The following is a 17,111-nucleotide window of genomic DNA, read 5'->3' as shown; positions in this document are numbered from 1 at the left end:
GTGGGGACTTAATAGGCCACGGGTTGAGGGAATGGGTTCTTGGGGTGTGGGGACATTGAGGACTTAATAGTCTGTGGGTTGAGGGAATGGGTTCTTGGGGTGTGGGGACTTTAAGGACTGAATAGTCTGTGGGTTGAGGGAATGGGTTCTTGGGGTATGGGGACATTGAGGACTGAATAGTCTGTGGGTTGAGGAATGGGTTCTTGGGGTGTGGGGACATTGAGGACTGAATAGTCCGTGGGTTGAGGAATGGGTTCTTGGGGTATGGGGACTTTGAGGACTGAATAGTCTGTGGGTTGAGGAATGGGTTCTTGGGGTATGGGGACTTTGAGGACTGAATAGTCTGTGGGTTGAGGAATGGGTTCTTGGGGTATGGGGACTTTGAGGACTGAATAGTCTGTGGGTTGAGGAATGGGTTCTTGGGGTATGGGGACTTTGAGGACTGAATAGTCTGTGGGTTGAGGAATGGGTTCTTGGGGTATGGGGACTTTGAGGACTGAATAGTCTGTGGGTTGAGGAATGGGTTCTTGGGGTATGGGGACTTTGAGGACTGAATAGTCTGTGGGTTGAGGAATGGGTTCTTGGGGTGTGGGGACATTGAGGACTGAATAGTCTGTGGGTTGAGGGAATGGGTTCTTGGGGTATGGGGACATTGAGGACTGAATAGTCTGTGGGTTGAGGGAATGGGTTCTTGGGGTGTGGGGACATTGAGGACTGAATAGTCTGTGGGTTGAGGGAATGGGTTCTTGGGGTATGGGGACATTGAGGACTGAATAGTCTGTGGGTTGAGGAATGGGTTCTTGGGGTATGGGGACATTGAGGACTGAATAGTCTGTGGGTTGAGGGAATGGGTTCTTGGGGTGTGGGGACATTGAGGACTGAATAGTCTGTGGGTTGAGGGAATGGGTTCTTGGGGTATGGGGACATTGAGGACTGAATAGTCTGTGGGTTGAGGGAATGGGTTCTTGGGGTATGGGGACATTGAGGACTGAATAGTCTGTGGGTTGAGGAATGGGTTCTTGGGGTGTGGGGACATTGAGGACTGAATAGTCCGTGGGTTGAGGAATGGGTTCTTGGGGTGTGGGGACTTTGAGGACTGAATAGTCTGTGGGTTGAGGAATGGGTTCTTGGGGTATGGGGACTTTGAGGACTGAATAGTCTGTGGGTTGAGGAATGGGTTCTTGGGGTATGGGGACTTTGAGGACTGAATAGTCTGTGGGTTGAGGAATGGGTTCTTGGGGTGTGGGGACATTGAGGACTGAATAGTCTGTGGGTTGAGGAATGGGTTCTTGGGGTGTGGGGACATTGAGGACTGAATAGTCTGTGGGTTGAGGAATGGGTTCTTGGGGTGTGGGGACTTTGAGGACTTAATAGGCCATGGGTTGAGGGAATGGGTTCTTGGGGTGTGGGGACATTGAGGACTTAATAGGCCACGGGTTGAGGGAATGGGTTCTTGGGGTGTGGGGACTTTGAGGACTTAATAGTCTGTGGGTTGAGGGAATGGGTTCTTGGGGTGTGGGGACTTTGAGGACTTAATAGGCCATGGGTTGAGGGAATGGGTTCTTGGGGTGTGGGGACATTGAGGACTTAATAGGCCACGGGTTGAGGGAATGGGTTCTTGGGGTGTGGGGACATGGAGGACTTAATAGGCCACGGGTTGAGGGAATGGGTTCTTGGGGTGTGGGGACATTGAGGACTGAATAGTCCGTGGGTTGAGGAATGGGTTCTTGGGGTGTGGGGACTTTGAGGACTGAATAGTCTGTGGGTTGAGGGAATGGGTTCTTGGGGTATGGGGACTTTGAGGACTGAATAGTCCGTGGGTTGAGGAATGGGTTCTTGGGGTGTGGGGACTTTGAGGACTGAATAGTCCGTGGGTTGAGGAATGGGTTCTTGGGGTGTGGGGACATTGAGGACTGAATAGTCCGTGGGTTGAGGAATGGGTTCTTGGGGTATGGGGACTTTGAGGACTGAATAGTCTGTGGGTTGAGGAATGGGTTCTTGGGGTGTGGGGACTTTGAGGACTGAATAGTCTGTGGGTTGAGGAATGGGTTCTTGGGGTGTGGGGACATTGAGGACTGAATAGTCCGTGGGTTGAGGAATGGGTTCTTGGGGTATGGGGACATTGAGGACTGAATAGTCCGTGGGTTGAGGAATGGGTTCTTGGGGTGTGGGGACATTGAGGACTGAATAGTCCGTGGGTTGAGGAATGGGTTGTTGGGGTGTGGGGACTTTGAGGACTGAATAGTCTGTGGGTTGAGGAATGGGTTCTTGGGGTGTGGGGACTTTGAGGACTGAATAGTCTCTGGGTTGAGGAATGGGTTCTTGGGGTGTGGGGACTTTGAGGACTGAATAGTCTGTGGGTTGAGGAATGGGTTCTTGGGGTGTGGGGACTTTGAGGACTGAATAGTCTGTGGGTTGAGGGAATGGGTTCTTGGGGTGTGGGGACATTGAGGACTGAATAGTCCGTGGGTTGAGGAATGGGTTGTTGGGGTGTGGGGACTTTGAGGACTGAATAGTCTGTGGGTTGAGGAATGGGTTCTTGGGGTGTGGGGACTTTGAGGACTGAATAGTCTGTGGGTTGAGGAATGGGTTCTTGGGGTGTGGGGACTTTGAGGACTGAATAGTCTGTGGGTTGAGGGAATGGGTTCTTGGGGTGTGGGGACTTTGAGGACTGAATAGTCCGTGGGTTGAGGAATGGGTTCTTGGGGTGTGGGGGCTTTGAGGACTGAATAGTCTGTGGGTTGAGGAATGGGTTCTTGGGGTGTGGGGACTTTGAGGACTGAATAGTCCGTGGGTTGAGGAATGAGTTCTTGGGGTGTGGGGACTTTGAGGACTGAATAGTCTGTGGGTTGAGGAATGGGTTCTTGGGGTGTGGGGACTTTGAGGACTGAATAGTCTGTGGGTTGAGGAATGGATTCTTGGGGCAGTAATTCACGGGAGTTTGATATAATCAGAGAAGGAGAAGTTTAGAGAAGATGTTCAGAGATATTTTGGGTTTGGTTCCCCCTTTAATGTTCCTCCAGTTAAATATGGCCCTCAGACTGGGCGCCCAACCATTGCTGAGAGGTCCCCTAGGAACCAACCTCACCCTGGTGTAAAGGTTTTACTTAGAGATTCTGTACTGATACCAGAAGAGTTTAGGGGCAGTAACTATGGGATGGAATCTGGCCGGGTAGAACAATGTTCCTTCCCCAAAGCTGGATGGTCAGGGGTCAACTTGTACGGTCAATGGAGCTTGGTTCACCTTCATGTTGTGAAGAAATCAGAATTCAATCCCAACAGTCCGAGGGTCACCTGGTGTTTTGCCCTATGTGGGCACCTTAACTAGAGACCCCCCAGTCTGACCCCCCCCCCAGTCTGACCCCATTCAGCATCACATTTCCCCTACAACCATCAGAGTTTCCTATTTTTCATGGAGCCCCAATCTATAGAATGTGAGTGATTAGTTGTACTACTCCCTGTACCCTCCCCAGCATGGGGGGCTTGGGTGGGAGATGTAGGGAACAGGGGGGCCAGTAGGCTACATGGAGCCCCAATCTATAGAATGTGAGTGATTAGTTGTACCCTCCCCAGCATGGGGGGCTTGGGTGGGAGATGTAGGGAACAGGGGGGCCAGTAGGCTACATAGAGCCCCAATCTATAGAATGTGAGTGATTAGTTGCACTACTCCCTGTACCCTCCCCAGCATGGGGGGCTTGGGTGGGAGATGTAGGGAACAGGGGGGCCAGTAGGCTACATGGAGCCCCAATCTATAGAATGTGAGTGATTAGTTGCACTACTCCCTGTACCCTCCCCAGCATGGGGGGCTTGGGTGGGAGATGTAGGGAACAGGGGGGCCAGTAGGCTACATGGAGCCCCAATCTATAGAATGTGAGTGATTAGTTGCACTACTCCCTGTACCCTCCCCAGCATGGGGGGCTTGGGTGGGAGATGTAGGGAACAGGTGGGCTCTACATGGAGCCGGATGGTGGGACGCCGTGCCAAGGCCGCTATAATATAGGGAGAGGGACGCTTGCCAGCATTCTATTGGCCGATGCAGAGAGGGAAACAGCCGCCGCGGTGAATATCACAGATTTCTGTACATTAATGTGAATATTCACTGCCTGTAACTCACACATAGGGCTCTGGTACCGTCACTGTGATTTATATTGTGGTTTTTAAAGGGAAACTAAAGCCTCCTGCTTCTGCTTCTTAAAATAGCAGTTGCTTCAGGACCAGTAATCCTTAGCAATCAATGAGTGTATAACATATACTGTTTGAAACCAAGCGATTGATTGGTTGCTATGGGTTACAAGACCTAGAGGATACTGTGTATACATTATTGAGCTCCCAGACTACCCTACCCAAGTACCAAACAGCAGGATTGAGTTGCTTGCAGCCGGGAAACAATTGAGGTTGCGGAATATTAATTTATTAATCAGAATAAACCTAAAGCTCTTTCATTTAGAAGTCCCCGTGGGGGAAAGGGCTGGGAACGTGGATACCATCCCTACCAGTTTTCTGTTTACTTATTCTGAGGGTCAGGGGCCCCAAGGAGCCCCCCCCCCCCCCGTGGACTTCACACCCCCCAGTCCGACCCTGGGTCTAACTCAGAGGTTCCTATGGCTGGGGGCCCAAAATGCTTCCCTATGTTTATTAGATTGAGTCTCCCCTAAGAACCATGGCTTAACTGTTGGTTACCCCCAGTCGGGGTATTAGATTCTGAAAGGAGCAAAGGCTGTTGGCTTGTTCCATGGGCAGGGAAACTGGACTTGTCTAAGCAACAGTAGAATACACATAGAACGTTTTTCCAAGACACCTCTGATAGACTTCTTTCCCTCAATTCAACATTTTTTCCTGTTGCAAACAACTCAGCCCTACTGGTTGCCAGTTGTGCCTTCTTCATCACTGACTTGTGCCGGAGTTGGTTTGTTAGACGAGGGATATCACTAGCAGACTGGGGCTCCCTCAGCCCTACTATTGGCCAGTTGTGTCTTCTCCATCACTGACTTGTGCCGGAGTTGGTTTGTTAGACGAGGGACATCTATAAGAGACTGGGACTCCCCCAGCCTAACAGTTTTCTCAAGGTGCAACTTATGCTACGATGTTCCTTATTATGTTCCTTATTACGTTTGCCCGGTTCTAACGTGTTCCTTCTCTTCTTCTCAACACCCAACAGGGGAGAAGCCGCACCAGTGCAGCATCTGTTGGCGCTCCTTCTCCTTGAAGGATTACTTAATCAAACACATGGTAACGCACACCGGTGTGAGGGCCTACCAGTGCAGCATCTGCAACAAGCGCTTCACGCAGAAGAGCTCCCTCAACGTCCACATGCGCCTTCACCGGGGGGAGAAGTCCTACGAGTGTTACATCTGCAAGAAGAAGTTCTCCCACAAAACCCTGCTAGAAAGGCACGTGGCCCTCCACAGCGCTACCAACGGCACTGCCAGCCTCCCAATCACCGCTGCACCCCCAGGCTCAGTTCCAGCCCCAGGTTCAGCTCAGCCTCTGGGCTCGGCTCCAATCTCTGGTACCACTCCCGGCCAGGGATTGCCACCGACCCCCAACATGGCTCCAACCCCTGTCTTGGCCAACGCTCAAGTCTTGCCTGCGGCTCCAGTCTTAGCACCGGCTTCCGCCTTGGTACAAGCTCCAGTCTTGGTCTCTGCCTTAGCACCAACCCCAAACCTGGTTCACCCCCCCACGCCTTCCCCGACCCCCGGCCCCGTTCTAGCCCCGCGGCCTCCCAATGGCGGTGTCGCGACCGGTGCCGAGGGCACAACGTACGTTTGCTCAGTCTGTCCAACTAAGTTTGACCAAATCGAGCAGTTTAACGACCACATGAGAATGCACGTTTCTGATGGATAAATATCGTCCATTCTTACGAACAAACAAAAAAAGCTATGGCACTAGAAATTTAAGGTTTTTTGTTTTTATTTTATTTTTATTTTTTTTTGGCATTTTCTACTACATGAAGAACTGTATTGCCTGCTGGTACATTACATTTCCGGAGAGTGGGGTTAATATATATATCTCTATATATCAAGGTATATAACCTGCGTATATATATGACGATCCAGTCTCCCTCAGATGGTGGCCTTAAGGCTTGGTAGATTTACCCGAATTCTACTGGTTGGAATTCAAGCTACTGGCCTCTAAATACAACCCTTCTTTAAAAAAAAAACAACAAAAAAAAAATAACAAAATCCACAAAAAAAAAAAAAAGACCCGTTTTCCACTTGTGTAGAGCACTACAATACAACCAATAATATAACGGATATTAAACAAGGCCGACTGTCTCTTAACCCGACAGTGTTCTCTTTCTGGTTCATTTCTCCCCGCGCTTGTCACCCTTTGTGTCACGCACCGAGACTCCATAGCACCCGGATCACAGGAAAATACAAACTGCGCCACCTTTTTTTCCCTATTTTTGCGGCATTATGTGTATTTTTTTTTTTTTTTTGAGCTTTTTTTTTTATTACGAGGGGGGTGGTTTTGGAGACGAGGGGGCAATTCCGAGAGGATGGGATGAGCGCACACACACCGGCAACCGCAGTTATGACTGGAATGGGCGTCGGAGAACCTGCCCGCCATTTTTCTTTTTCTTGCTGTGGTCCATTGTGCCCAGTTACCCATAACCCTCCTCTCCTGTTCCCTTGGAAACCATCTGCAGCCGTCTGTCACTTGCTGTAAAGGAACCAAGAGCGACATAAAGACACTAAAGGGCAAAATGAAGAAAACATGTTCGAGCAACTCATATTGTATTCATGTCGGTGACTCCCGCTTGGTGGTGGGACAAGGACACGCTAACCATAAATACTGTCTACACGCAACCAATATGTCAGAGACGATCACACGTGGGTAGATCCAACCTAACCTTTTATAGTTTGGTACCTTCTTCTATAGGGCTGAACTGGAGAAACTTCACTTTAGGTCTTCAACGTCATTATATTGGGAGGCTTCCAAAGGGTGAGTGGGAAATGGCGGCCAAAGCCGACGGTTTGTACAACTGTGAACCTTCTGAAATCGCAGACGCACCGTAATGCTGAGTTTTCCAATATCCCAAATTTACCAAAAAAACACAACCTTGGAGAGTTTAGAGGAGACTTTACTGCCATTAGGGGGTGCATTGTTATATGTGTATATAAGGGCCCGCCCTGCACACGTTCATACGTGTGCAACGAAATTCAACATTCTGTCCAATCTTCAAACTCCGAGGAAATCAGCTTTAAGAATGTGGCGTGTTGATGAACTCGTCATTACGGCGTCGCGTGTATTTCAGAGAGGGGCCACAGGGCACTCAATTTGTATAAAAAAAAGAGCATTTTGTTGTCGTTGTGTGTCCACCAAGGTCGTACACTGAGAAGAACTTGGGGTTCTATATCTTTACAGGGCTTCCCAAATAGGATCCTCCTCTAGTCACCTGGGTATGTAGGGATCAGCCATAACTATGGAGACATGGGACGGAGGAGCCAGTCTGTCACATTTACTCCAGATGGAGTCCAGCTTGTGAGCTTGGCCTTGAATGAAACACAATTCTGTTTTTTTTCATTATTTACAACTTGTCTTGGAAGCCCTTGGCCACCAGAATTGGGATTTGGCAATTCTTGTCCATTAGGGGGAAGTCTTTTTACTTTCCAACCCAGCCTGGTGGCAAAAGAAGAGTGTCCGAATGTGTTTATGGAGATACCCTGTCATAAGGGCTTTCTCCTGACCAATGGGGAGATGTTTATTTAAAGGTGTATTACAGGGGTGAAAGTTGAAATCTTCAGGAAAAATTCTGTTCTGGCAGCCATAGACGTTCCTAGTTTGGCAAAAAGAGGCAGTTGTTCTCATCAAGTCCCATCTTATTGTTCTAGATGTTCTAGATCTAGGTATAAAGGAGACAAGTCTCAGTATCCAGCACTTTTTATGTCTCGTCTGTAGGAGTCATTTACTCGTTACCCCTTGCTACAAAGATCATTAAATTGAGGATTTAGGATTAAGGCAAATTAATTGTACGTTTTGGTTAGGACGTCTCTTTGTGACGGGGGGGCATCAGTTATCAGTGACGTCGGGTTCCAATAATGTTTATGAAAGTTGGGGCAGATTATATGAAACCAACGCTGAATGTGGCCATGAAGGGGTAGATGGATTATATGGATATAAATGGTTTGGAGTCGGATTCAGAGCTCTGCTTGCTCGGTTCCGTACTCCACCCTGCCGGTTCTACGCCTGCTTCTGAATTCCTTGCCCCCGAGGAGCTTCTCGGCTTGTGTTCCCGAGGGCGACTTGGCTGGGCGCTTGCATTGACGCTGCACTTTGCCACTCATACTGCTGCATTTGTATTTTTGTTGCCCTTTGTACTACTATAGGGGTCAAAATCTTGCCCCATGAATGATTGGTGGTAAATGGGAACCAGCATATTCTTATTCTATATATAATGGGGGGAGCTCTTCTGCTGCTTGAGTAAATAATCCCACAGAATCAGAACGCTCTGTTCAAGATCAGCTTGGATACATGGGTATTAATGAGAGTTATCACACTGATGGATATGTTCTGTGCGTCTTGTAAGGCAATTGCCCCTGTAGGGCGCCCTGCCCTACAGCCAAACTGGACTTCTGTTTGTTGCCCTGGGTGTTCATGACGTACAAACTCAAAACCAAGTTGCATGTGGGGTAACTGCTCCATTGGGCTGGTTTTGTGCTCGTTATGTATTGAGAGGTGTCCGACCCTGCAGACCTCAGTTTGGGAGAGATTTTGGGGGAACTGGTAATCTGTACCCCCCAGGTGTTCATTGGGAAGAGATGGGGGTAGATTAAAGCTAATCCAAAAGCAATCCAGTGTATGAACAGAAGCTTTCCGGTTCCGTGCACTTTTATGGGATCACTCTGTGCATGTTATGGGTTTGTTCCTCCTGATGGTATGTGTGGAGTTACTTGAGGTTTCCATTAATATCCGTTTTCAGTTGGCAAGTTCTCTTGGGCCCTGGCCTCCCTTCACTTCCGTTTGGGTTCTTGCACGGGTATTATAACACTATAAGAGGGGAGGAGACATGGTTGTCGTCAGATAAAAACAGTAGAGTATTGTGAAAGGCCGAAGTAATTGGGAAGCATCAGAGCAGGTTCTAGAGCCGTTCTCTCATTATTGTATTAGATATTGGTTGGAGCTTGGATTCTGTTGGCCCCAAAGGTTGGCTTGAGAAACTGTTAATGGTTATATTCCAATGTTACCAGTTTGTGGAGGTCCATAACCAATTAAATTGTGTTACTTCTTCCATGCCCCACATTTACACCCAGTACCCCATGGGGAGATCTAGAACTGCATGTGGCCAGGTCAGAGATTGATAGCCACCCAAGAATACTAGTGAGTCCAGTTACATGCAACTCCCATGCCATAATTATTCTTGTGCCCCGTGTAAGCTTGGGGCAAATAGTCAGCCTGGAGTCCCTTGTATGAATGTTAGCGGGGCATTTCTAGCTCACATGATGGGATTCACTCTGTATTACACTAAGCAAAGCTAGGCCACCCCAGGCTCCCCTCCTTCCATAGTAACCTGATAGCTGTCTAATAGGCTGAAAGACAAATTGTTAACTCAAAAATCACAACAAAGGCCAAATACAAATGTTCTTAGAATAAAATTGCCCACATAGAACACAAAATAGTTCTAAGGTGACGTTATACTAGTGCCAGTCCCTTGGCTTTGTCTTTGGGGTTCAACCATCATCTAGTAATTGCGACTATCCAGTTGCCCCAGTGCAGGTTCTGACAGTAACCAATCAGGTGCATAGATGTTAGAGTGGCTCCTGAGTGAGACCACAGGCCCATAGGGACCATTGACCCCATTAAACCACAGGTGCTGAGGTGCCAGTGGGGCCCTTGAGTGCCAACTTGGGTGCATACAAAGCATTGTGACATACGGCTGCTCCTGGGGGGACGGTGTTGAACCTCTACACAGCAAGGCACTTTTAGTAGTCGAGATCCAGATTAGGGTTCTGGTTCTGTTGAGTGTGACCCAACTTTCTGATAGGGAAACCTTAATTATCTCCATCCCGTTTGTTTCCATATTGGATTGCAACAATGCAATGGCAGCCCCGTGTCTACAAAGGAGGAATAAATCTTGGCGGGGTATTATGGTTTCCCTGAATGCCCTTGGTGATGCATTGTGGGTTTTTTCCTGCCAATGGGAGGAGACTTGAGTTTGCACTACTACACAGAGTGATGCTGATGCTTTAATCAGACCCATCTTATTGGCCGGCCCCTTGGCCTATAGAGAGTTCTGTGGTTTGTCAGATGAGAGGTCCCACATTCATTGCTTATACTGATTGCCAAATCCCCCTGCAGTCTAATGAAGTTGTGTTGGTCAATGCCTGGAATGAAATACAAATTTGGGTAATTTACCTGTAAAAAGCACTTAAGCTCTAAAATGAAATGGAGCATAAAAATTCAACATCCCAAGGCAAAGGCGACGCAACTGTTTGTAGGGTTTGGGCGGAAATGCTGCTCGGAATCTCCCATTGAGTTCCGCAGGGGATGCGCCACGTTCCTCCCAGTCGTCCCGTCTCCTTCCGCGAGTGCTCCCTGGCGTTTGTGTGTTTGCTCTGAGGCTTTAGTTGTTTCTTGTTGAGTTCAATATTGCACTACATTTGACTGCACTGCACTGCACTACTGACACGTGATTGCACAGGCCGAGAGACAGCGGAAACCAGGAAAGAGCACAACAAGTCGGAGATTGGAGGGAAGGGGGGGGGGTTGGAAATAACAGAATATCTGGGATCTTATTAACCCATTTGCAGAAAAATCTTCCTAGGTGAACCACAAATGACTGCCTTCCTAGCCATCTATCTTCTTATAATTGCCTTCCTTCCCATCATTAGCCAATTGCCTTCCTCCCCATCGTTAACCAATTGCCTTCCTTCCCATCATCCTATCATTAAATTGTTGCCTTCCTTCCCATCGTTAACCAATTGCCTTCCTTCCCATCAACCTATCATTAAATTGTTGCCTTCCTTCCCATCGTTAACCAATTGCCTTCCTTCCCATCGTTAACCAATTGCCTTCCTTCCCATCGTTAGCCAATTGCCTTCCTTCCCATCATCCTATCATTAAATTTTTGCCTTCCTTCCCATCGTTAACCAATTGCCTTCCTTTCCATCGTTAGCCAATTGCCTTCCTTCCCATCATCCTATCATTAAATTGTTGCCTTCCTTCCCATCTTTAACCAATTGCCTTCCATCCCATCGTTAACCAATTGCCTTCCTTCCCATCATCCCATCATTAAATTGTTGCCTTCCTTCCCATCGTTAACCAGTTTCCTTCCTTCCCATCATCCCATCATTAAATTGTTGCCTTCCTTCCCATCGTTAACCAGTTTCCTTCCTTCCCATCATCCCATCATTAAATTGTTGCCTTCCTTCCCATCGTTAACCAATTGCCTTCCTTCCCATCATCAACCAATTGCCTTCCTTCCCATCGTTAACCAATTGCCTTCCTTCCCATCATCCCATCATTAAATTGTTGCCTTCCTTCCCATCGTTAACCAATTGCCTTCCTTCCCATCATCCCATTATTAAATTGTTGCCTTCCTTCATATTATCCCATCTTTACTAAGCTTATACTATATATGTCCATGTAAAGACGGGACTCCTTCCATGCTGAAGCCTATAGATCTGTACCTTTGTAGAAGGCCAAAAAAGGTTGTTGAGTGAGAGGAACGTTCATGTGTGTTCCGCCATCTTAGCCTTAGAGAAGCAATAGAACTAAGGGACTAACGTTCAGAACCATATCGGCCTTTCTTCTGCACGTTTGGGATTTCCAGTTGGGAATTTGCAGTTGTACGATGGTGCTTCCTATCATGTGGAGACTAGTGATGAGCACTTACCTATGGCTCCGACTCTGATGATTTGTGTTATTTCAAGTTATTTTGTACTAGACGCCCCCCCCCCTAGATACCCAACCTTCCAAATATCTGCCCTAAGAAATTCTTTGGAAACATTTCTCATGAGGTTGTTGGGAACCCATCTTGAAAGGCTTTGGCATATCCATCACAAAAACATGAAATCTAGAGCCAGTGATGTAGAATTGGCGTTGATTTTGGGGGGTTTTCCCAGACCAAATCAGATTATTAAAGTGTTATCCATGGTCAATGTCTTCTGTCCATAGGGGATACCGTAACATGTCTCCACATTAGACTACAAGGAGGAAACTGCTTGAATAGTTGCTTAATTATTGCTTAATTTGGGCTCTTAAGATGTCAGAACTTTGGCTTCCAAGTACATATACAAATTGTGTCAGAGGCCGTTGTAGATTCCATTTGAGAAATGGCGCGGCCGTGGCACCATAAATCATTCATAAAGATGAGTTTGTAGGAAGCCGTAGGAACGTACGGCCGTCCGTGTAGACGTCCAGTTCAGACTGAAGAAGAACTAGACTAATACGTTGCTAGGCTTAGGGTTTTAGTTGTAAATTATTTCTTATTTTATGTGGCTTCTACATCTGTGTATATATTTGAATTAGTAATAATCGCTCAATAGAGTTTTGAGTCTTCTGCTTCTCTTGACAACACATAAGCTGACGCCTGCTTGCTGCAAGGTCCCACCAAAACTTGGCAAAAGTTGCAATTGCCAAGGTAAAAAAGATGGGACGTCACGCCTGCAATGCTGTGATTAGATATTTTGCACTAGACTTTAAACAAGTTCTATCAACTGGAGCAGCCAAATTAAAGAAAGGACGCTACAGGAGGCTCTAGACTTGGGGGGACATGGAGGCCATGTCTATAGTCGAGAGCTTTCATGTGTATTCAATGCGCAAGGTCCTCCCTTCACCTTGTATGTAGGTCATGTCCAACCTACGTCAACTTGCACCGTTGTGTCCATTATGGACTGGCCAGTATCAGAATAAAAAGATCGGATAATCACACTAACGGAACCCGTTTTGCTCCAGTCCACTGCTTGCTTTGGTTTACAATCTTCCTCTTCCCAACGTTGGTAGATGGGGAAGCCTTATAACTCTACAGACCCGTAATGGGGGTGAGTTCAATGTTGTTGGCATCTGCTGTGAGAAGTTCGTTCGTGTACTAACCATGAAGCATTGCACTTTTTTTGTTTCCCGTGTAAAAACGGGGAAATCGTTGTTTTGTATTTAGGTTTGTTTGTGGGTTGGGCGGGGGCGTGGCTTGGCCAACTTGGTAATGTTTTCTGCAATTGCTGTCTGGTGCTGGACCACTGGTGGGAAGGAAAGAATCTGGGAGGTTTTATACACTCGATTCTTGGACTTCAGAAAGTTTATTAGTGGCAATAAACCAGTTTTGATTCAAAATAAAAATCTAAAAATATTACCCCCGATGATTTTTCATGTTCCGAGCACTTAAATGTAAAAATAACAATGAATATAGAAGACGAGTTGTCAACGTGTCCACCACCGCCGCTCTACTGAATGTCGACTCGACGCCCTTTGTGCGCTATAGCGGTGCTGCTGGCAGTCAGCCCTTCCCTACCTGTCTACAGATTTCTATCTGTGCCCCTAACTAACACCAACTTCATATTTATCCATTACACGCAGTATCCAACTTTTTTCTATTATTATTCAATGTTAAATTCATGTGTATTTCTTAATTCTTCTGTAGACCAAAAAGAAAGAATAAAAAAGAGCGAATCTATCTGAATATTTGGTTAAACCGCCATTTCTTAGGGGGGGGGTTTCAGTACTACTCGATATTAATTACGCTTTTCAGTTACATTTTTGTATTTGTTTTTGGAGCAAGAAAACGTGTAGTTTGTATCTGCAACAGATTTATATCCTGCTGTGCAATGTGTATTGCCATGTAATCTCCATTGGGAATAGTTTATGGCGGGAAGGTAAACGATGTTCACTAGTGATGAGCGAATCTGTCCCATTTTGCTTCGCAAGAAAATTCACAAAACAGCAAGAAAATTCATGAAACGGTGAAAAATTCGCGAAACAAATTTGTCGCGTGATTTTTTTTTGTTGCCCACATATATTGTTTTGTCGCGACCACACCCGTTTTTGCCGCAACTGCGCCTTTTTTGCCGCGACTGCACCCGATTAGCCGTGACCTTGCCCGGTTTGACGCGGCCACGCCCTTTCTATGTGACCGCGCCCAATTTGGTGCGACAAAAAAAATCTGTGCGACAAATTTTTCCGCTGTGAATTTTCACAGAAGTTTCGCAAAACAATTCACCAATGGTGGAATGCGGAAATTCGCTGCAAATCCATACCTGCCGAAAAAATTTGCTCATCACTAATGTTCACGTTATTTATTATGAAAAAAAAAATGCAATTTCACGAGGGTCGAGGAGCCAATAGTTGCCCTTTGCTGGGAGGAGACAGTCTTTGAAAGTCCCCATATGTTTCAACCAATGGTAAAAATATAAAAGGGAAACAGGTCTTGGCTATGAAAGGTCCGCCTCCGATATGTAGTTACCCCTTTGTGCCACTAGGGTAGCAGCCGGCTATATTGTACCTGCGCAGTAGTGGCCTATTACCGCACAAAATCCAGGGTTCGTTTAAGACATTAAAAGAATTTTGGTAAAATTTCGTGGACCAAATCTCAACCAGCGTTTTTGTTTTTTCTTTTTGTGAATACGCAGGGTCAAAAAGTTTACATTCATAGGAGCTAAAATGTGGTTTTAACCGATATGCAAATTGAAAACAATGTAGATTTGGTTGTAATGAATTCAACATCGTATTCATGTTCTTACGAGAGCCTATTAGCTTAGTCCTTCGTGCAAAGTACAATATTGATCGGGGCCTTAACGTAGAGCAATGCACAGAATTAGCGCTGCAATTACGTCCACAAAATGAAAGATCTATAAGTAACGAGACGGATCTACTTTCGGTAAATGGTCTACTGTTCCCAACAGATTCTGCCCCGTTGCGGTTCCGTACGAGCTGCAGAACAAAAATATCTCCACTTGGGCCGAAATCTCTTCCCAGCCTTAAATCTGACCCTATTGGCAAAAATATATTTGTTTTTGTTGGAATTGTGTTGTCTTTGACCCGGCTCAGCAGCTTCCATAATGTTACCCCCCAATGTAACCCCCCAATACTTCACCTTTAGTGTCCAACATCTGTCGGGGTGTGAGCTTGGCATCCCCTGATTTATGCAACAATTCTTTGCCAGCTTGCCATGCATCAAAGGGTTCATTTACAGAGAGAGGGGGGGTATTTAGGGAGAAAAAAAATTGTGCCCTTGGTTTTAATTATGTTGATCAGAAATGTCAGATTTTTTTCTACCTTTTCTGTTTGTGAAGAATCTTTAAGAAAAAAAAATGGAAGGAAACATATTTTTGTTGTGTAAAATTTTCTATTTTTGAATGCATTTTATGGGTATGAGACTGTTTTTGTTTTGTTTTGTTTTTTTTTCTTTGGTGAAGGCATTAATTAAAAAAAAAATGTAAAAAATGAGAATAAAATGAAAATCAAAAAAAAAAAAAAAAGAAACAATCTATGTTTGCCCTTATGGATATGCTGCACTTCCGAGATACTAAAGCTGATTTGTCGATGAGTGTTCAAGATGGCAGAAGAGTTTTTGTATTCGTTACGATAATATTTGTATCCACTGCTGTTAATTTTGTGTTGCGAAGGAAGTAGAAAAGGGATCGTTGTGTTTTCACGTTGTTTTTGGGGTTTTTTTTTAAAGAAGAATATTATTTATATAAAATGTCAGAAACACTGGGCTCAAAGGTTAAACAGTTTCCCATTCTTAGATTTACTATTGAAGTGATGGTGTCCCCTTATTCTCCCTTTAGCTCCATTTATACTGAATTCATAAGAATCTTCCAAATTGTTCTCAATCTTGCTCCTCCCCCCCAGGAAATGAAAATATTTTCTAAATCATTTCACATTTAATTGAAGAGGTCGATGGAAGCCAAACTTAAATTCTGCATTTTCCATAAATACATTTGAAAAATATCAGTATCAAAAATTTACGTTGTTGTTAAAAATAAAAACGTTCAAATTGTTTTTTGTTTATTTGGGTTTTTTATTCAATTTTTTAAAAAAGCTGTCCGATAAAACCTGAAATTAATAAAAATTGAATTGGGATTTTTTTTTGTCTTCAAATATTGGTAATAATTCTAAAAAATATATATTTTTTAAATGGTAATTAGAAAGAAAAAAAGTTTTTAAATTGAAATTTCATTTTTTAAAAATAACTTTTGATATTTTATGTTTAAAAAAATAAATTTTTGGTGACCCGGGTAAGTTTGTAATTGTTTTTTTATTTGGGTTTTTTATTAAAAAAAAAAAAGAAAACCTGAATTCAAGAAAGGAATAAAAACATTTAAATGTTAATTAGAAAGAAAAAAAAGTTTAAATTGGAATTTCATTTTTTAAAAATAACTTTTTATATTTTATCTTTAAAAAAATAATAATTTTTGGTGACCCGGGTAAGTTTGTAATTGTTTTGCTTATTTGGGTTTTTTATTCAGTTATATAAAAAATGTTAGATAAAACCTGAATTCAATATTTTTTTTTTTTGTTTTCAAATATTGGTAATAATTCTAAAAAGAAATTTAAAAAAATGTTAATTAGAAAGAAAAAGAAGTTTAAATTGGAATTTCATTTTTAAAAATAACTTTTGATATTTTATCTTTAAAAAAAAATAATTTTTGGTGACCCGGGTAAGTTTGTAATTGTTTTGTTTATTTGGGTTTTTTATTCAGTTATAAAAAAAAATGTTAGATAAAACCTGAATTCAAGATTTTTTTTAAATCTTGGTAATAATTCTAAAAAGAAATTTAAAAAATGTTAATTAGAAAGAAAAAAAGTTTAAATTGGAATTTCATTTTTAAAAATAACTTTTGATATTTTATCTTTAAAAAAAAATAATTTTTGGTGACCCGGGTAAGTTTGTAATTGTTTTGTTTATTTGGGTTTTTTATTCAGTTATAAAAAAAAATGTTAGATAAAACCTGAATTCAAGATTTTTTTTAAATCTTGGTAATAATTCTAAAAAAGAAATTTAAAAAATGTTAATTAGAAAGAAAAAAAAGTTTAAATTGGAATTTCATTTTTAAAAATAACTTTTGATATTTTATCTTTAAAAAAAATAATTTTTGGTGACCCGGGTAAGTTTGTAATTGTTTTGTTTATTTGGGTTTTTTATTCAGTTATAAAAAAAAATGTTAGAT

At 43.9% G+C, this 17,111-nt stretch overlaps 1 protein-coding gene across 1 annotated transcript in view; it reads left to right on the top strand.

The window, feature by feature from the left end:
- zbtb20 (zinc finger and BTB domain containing 20) overlaps nt 1–15,249 on the top strand; it is a 118,864-nt gene extending 103,615 nt beyond the window's left edge. Inside the window, exon 5 of the mRNA XM_018091373.2 lies at nt 5,159–15,249. Within this exon, the coding sequence (XP_017946862.1) occupies nt 5,159–5,847 (689 nt within the window). The 3' untranslated portion in view covers nt 5,848–15,249. The remainder of the gene's footprint in view (nt 1–5,158) is intronic.
- The last annotated feature ends 1,862 nt before the right edge of the window (nt 15,250–17,111 follow it).

The sequence above is a fragment of the Xenopus tropicalis genome, chromosome 2 (assembly GCF_000004195.4).
Source record: "Xenopus tropicalis strain Nigerian chromosome 2, UCB_Xtro_10.0, whole genome shotgun sequence".
NCBI classification, from domain to species: domain Eukaryota; kingdom Metazoa; phylum Chordata; class Amphibia; order Anura; family Pipidae; genus Xenopus; species Xenopus tropicalis.
This window is presented reverse-complemented; position numbering and strand designations above follow the sequence as displayed.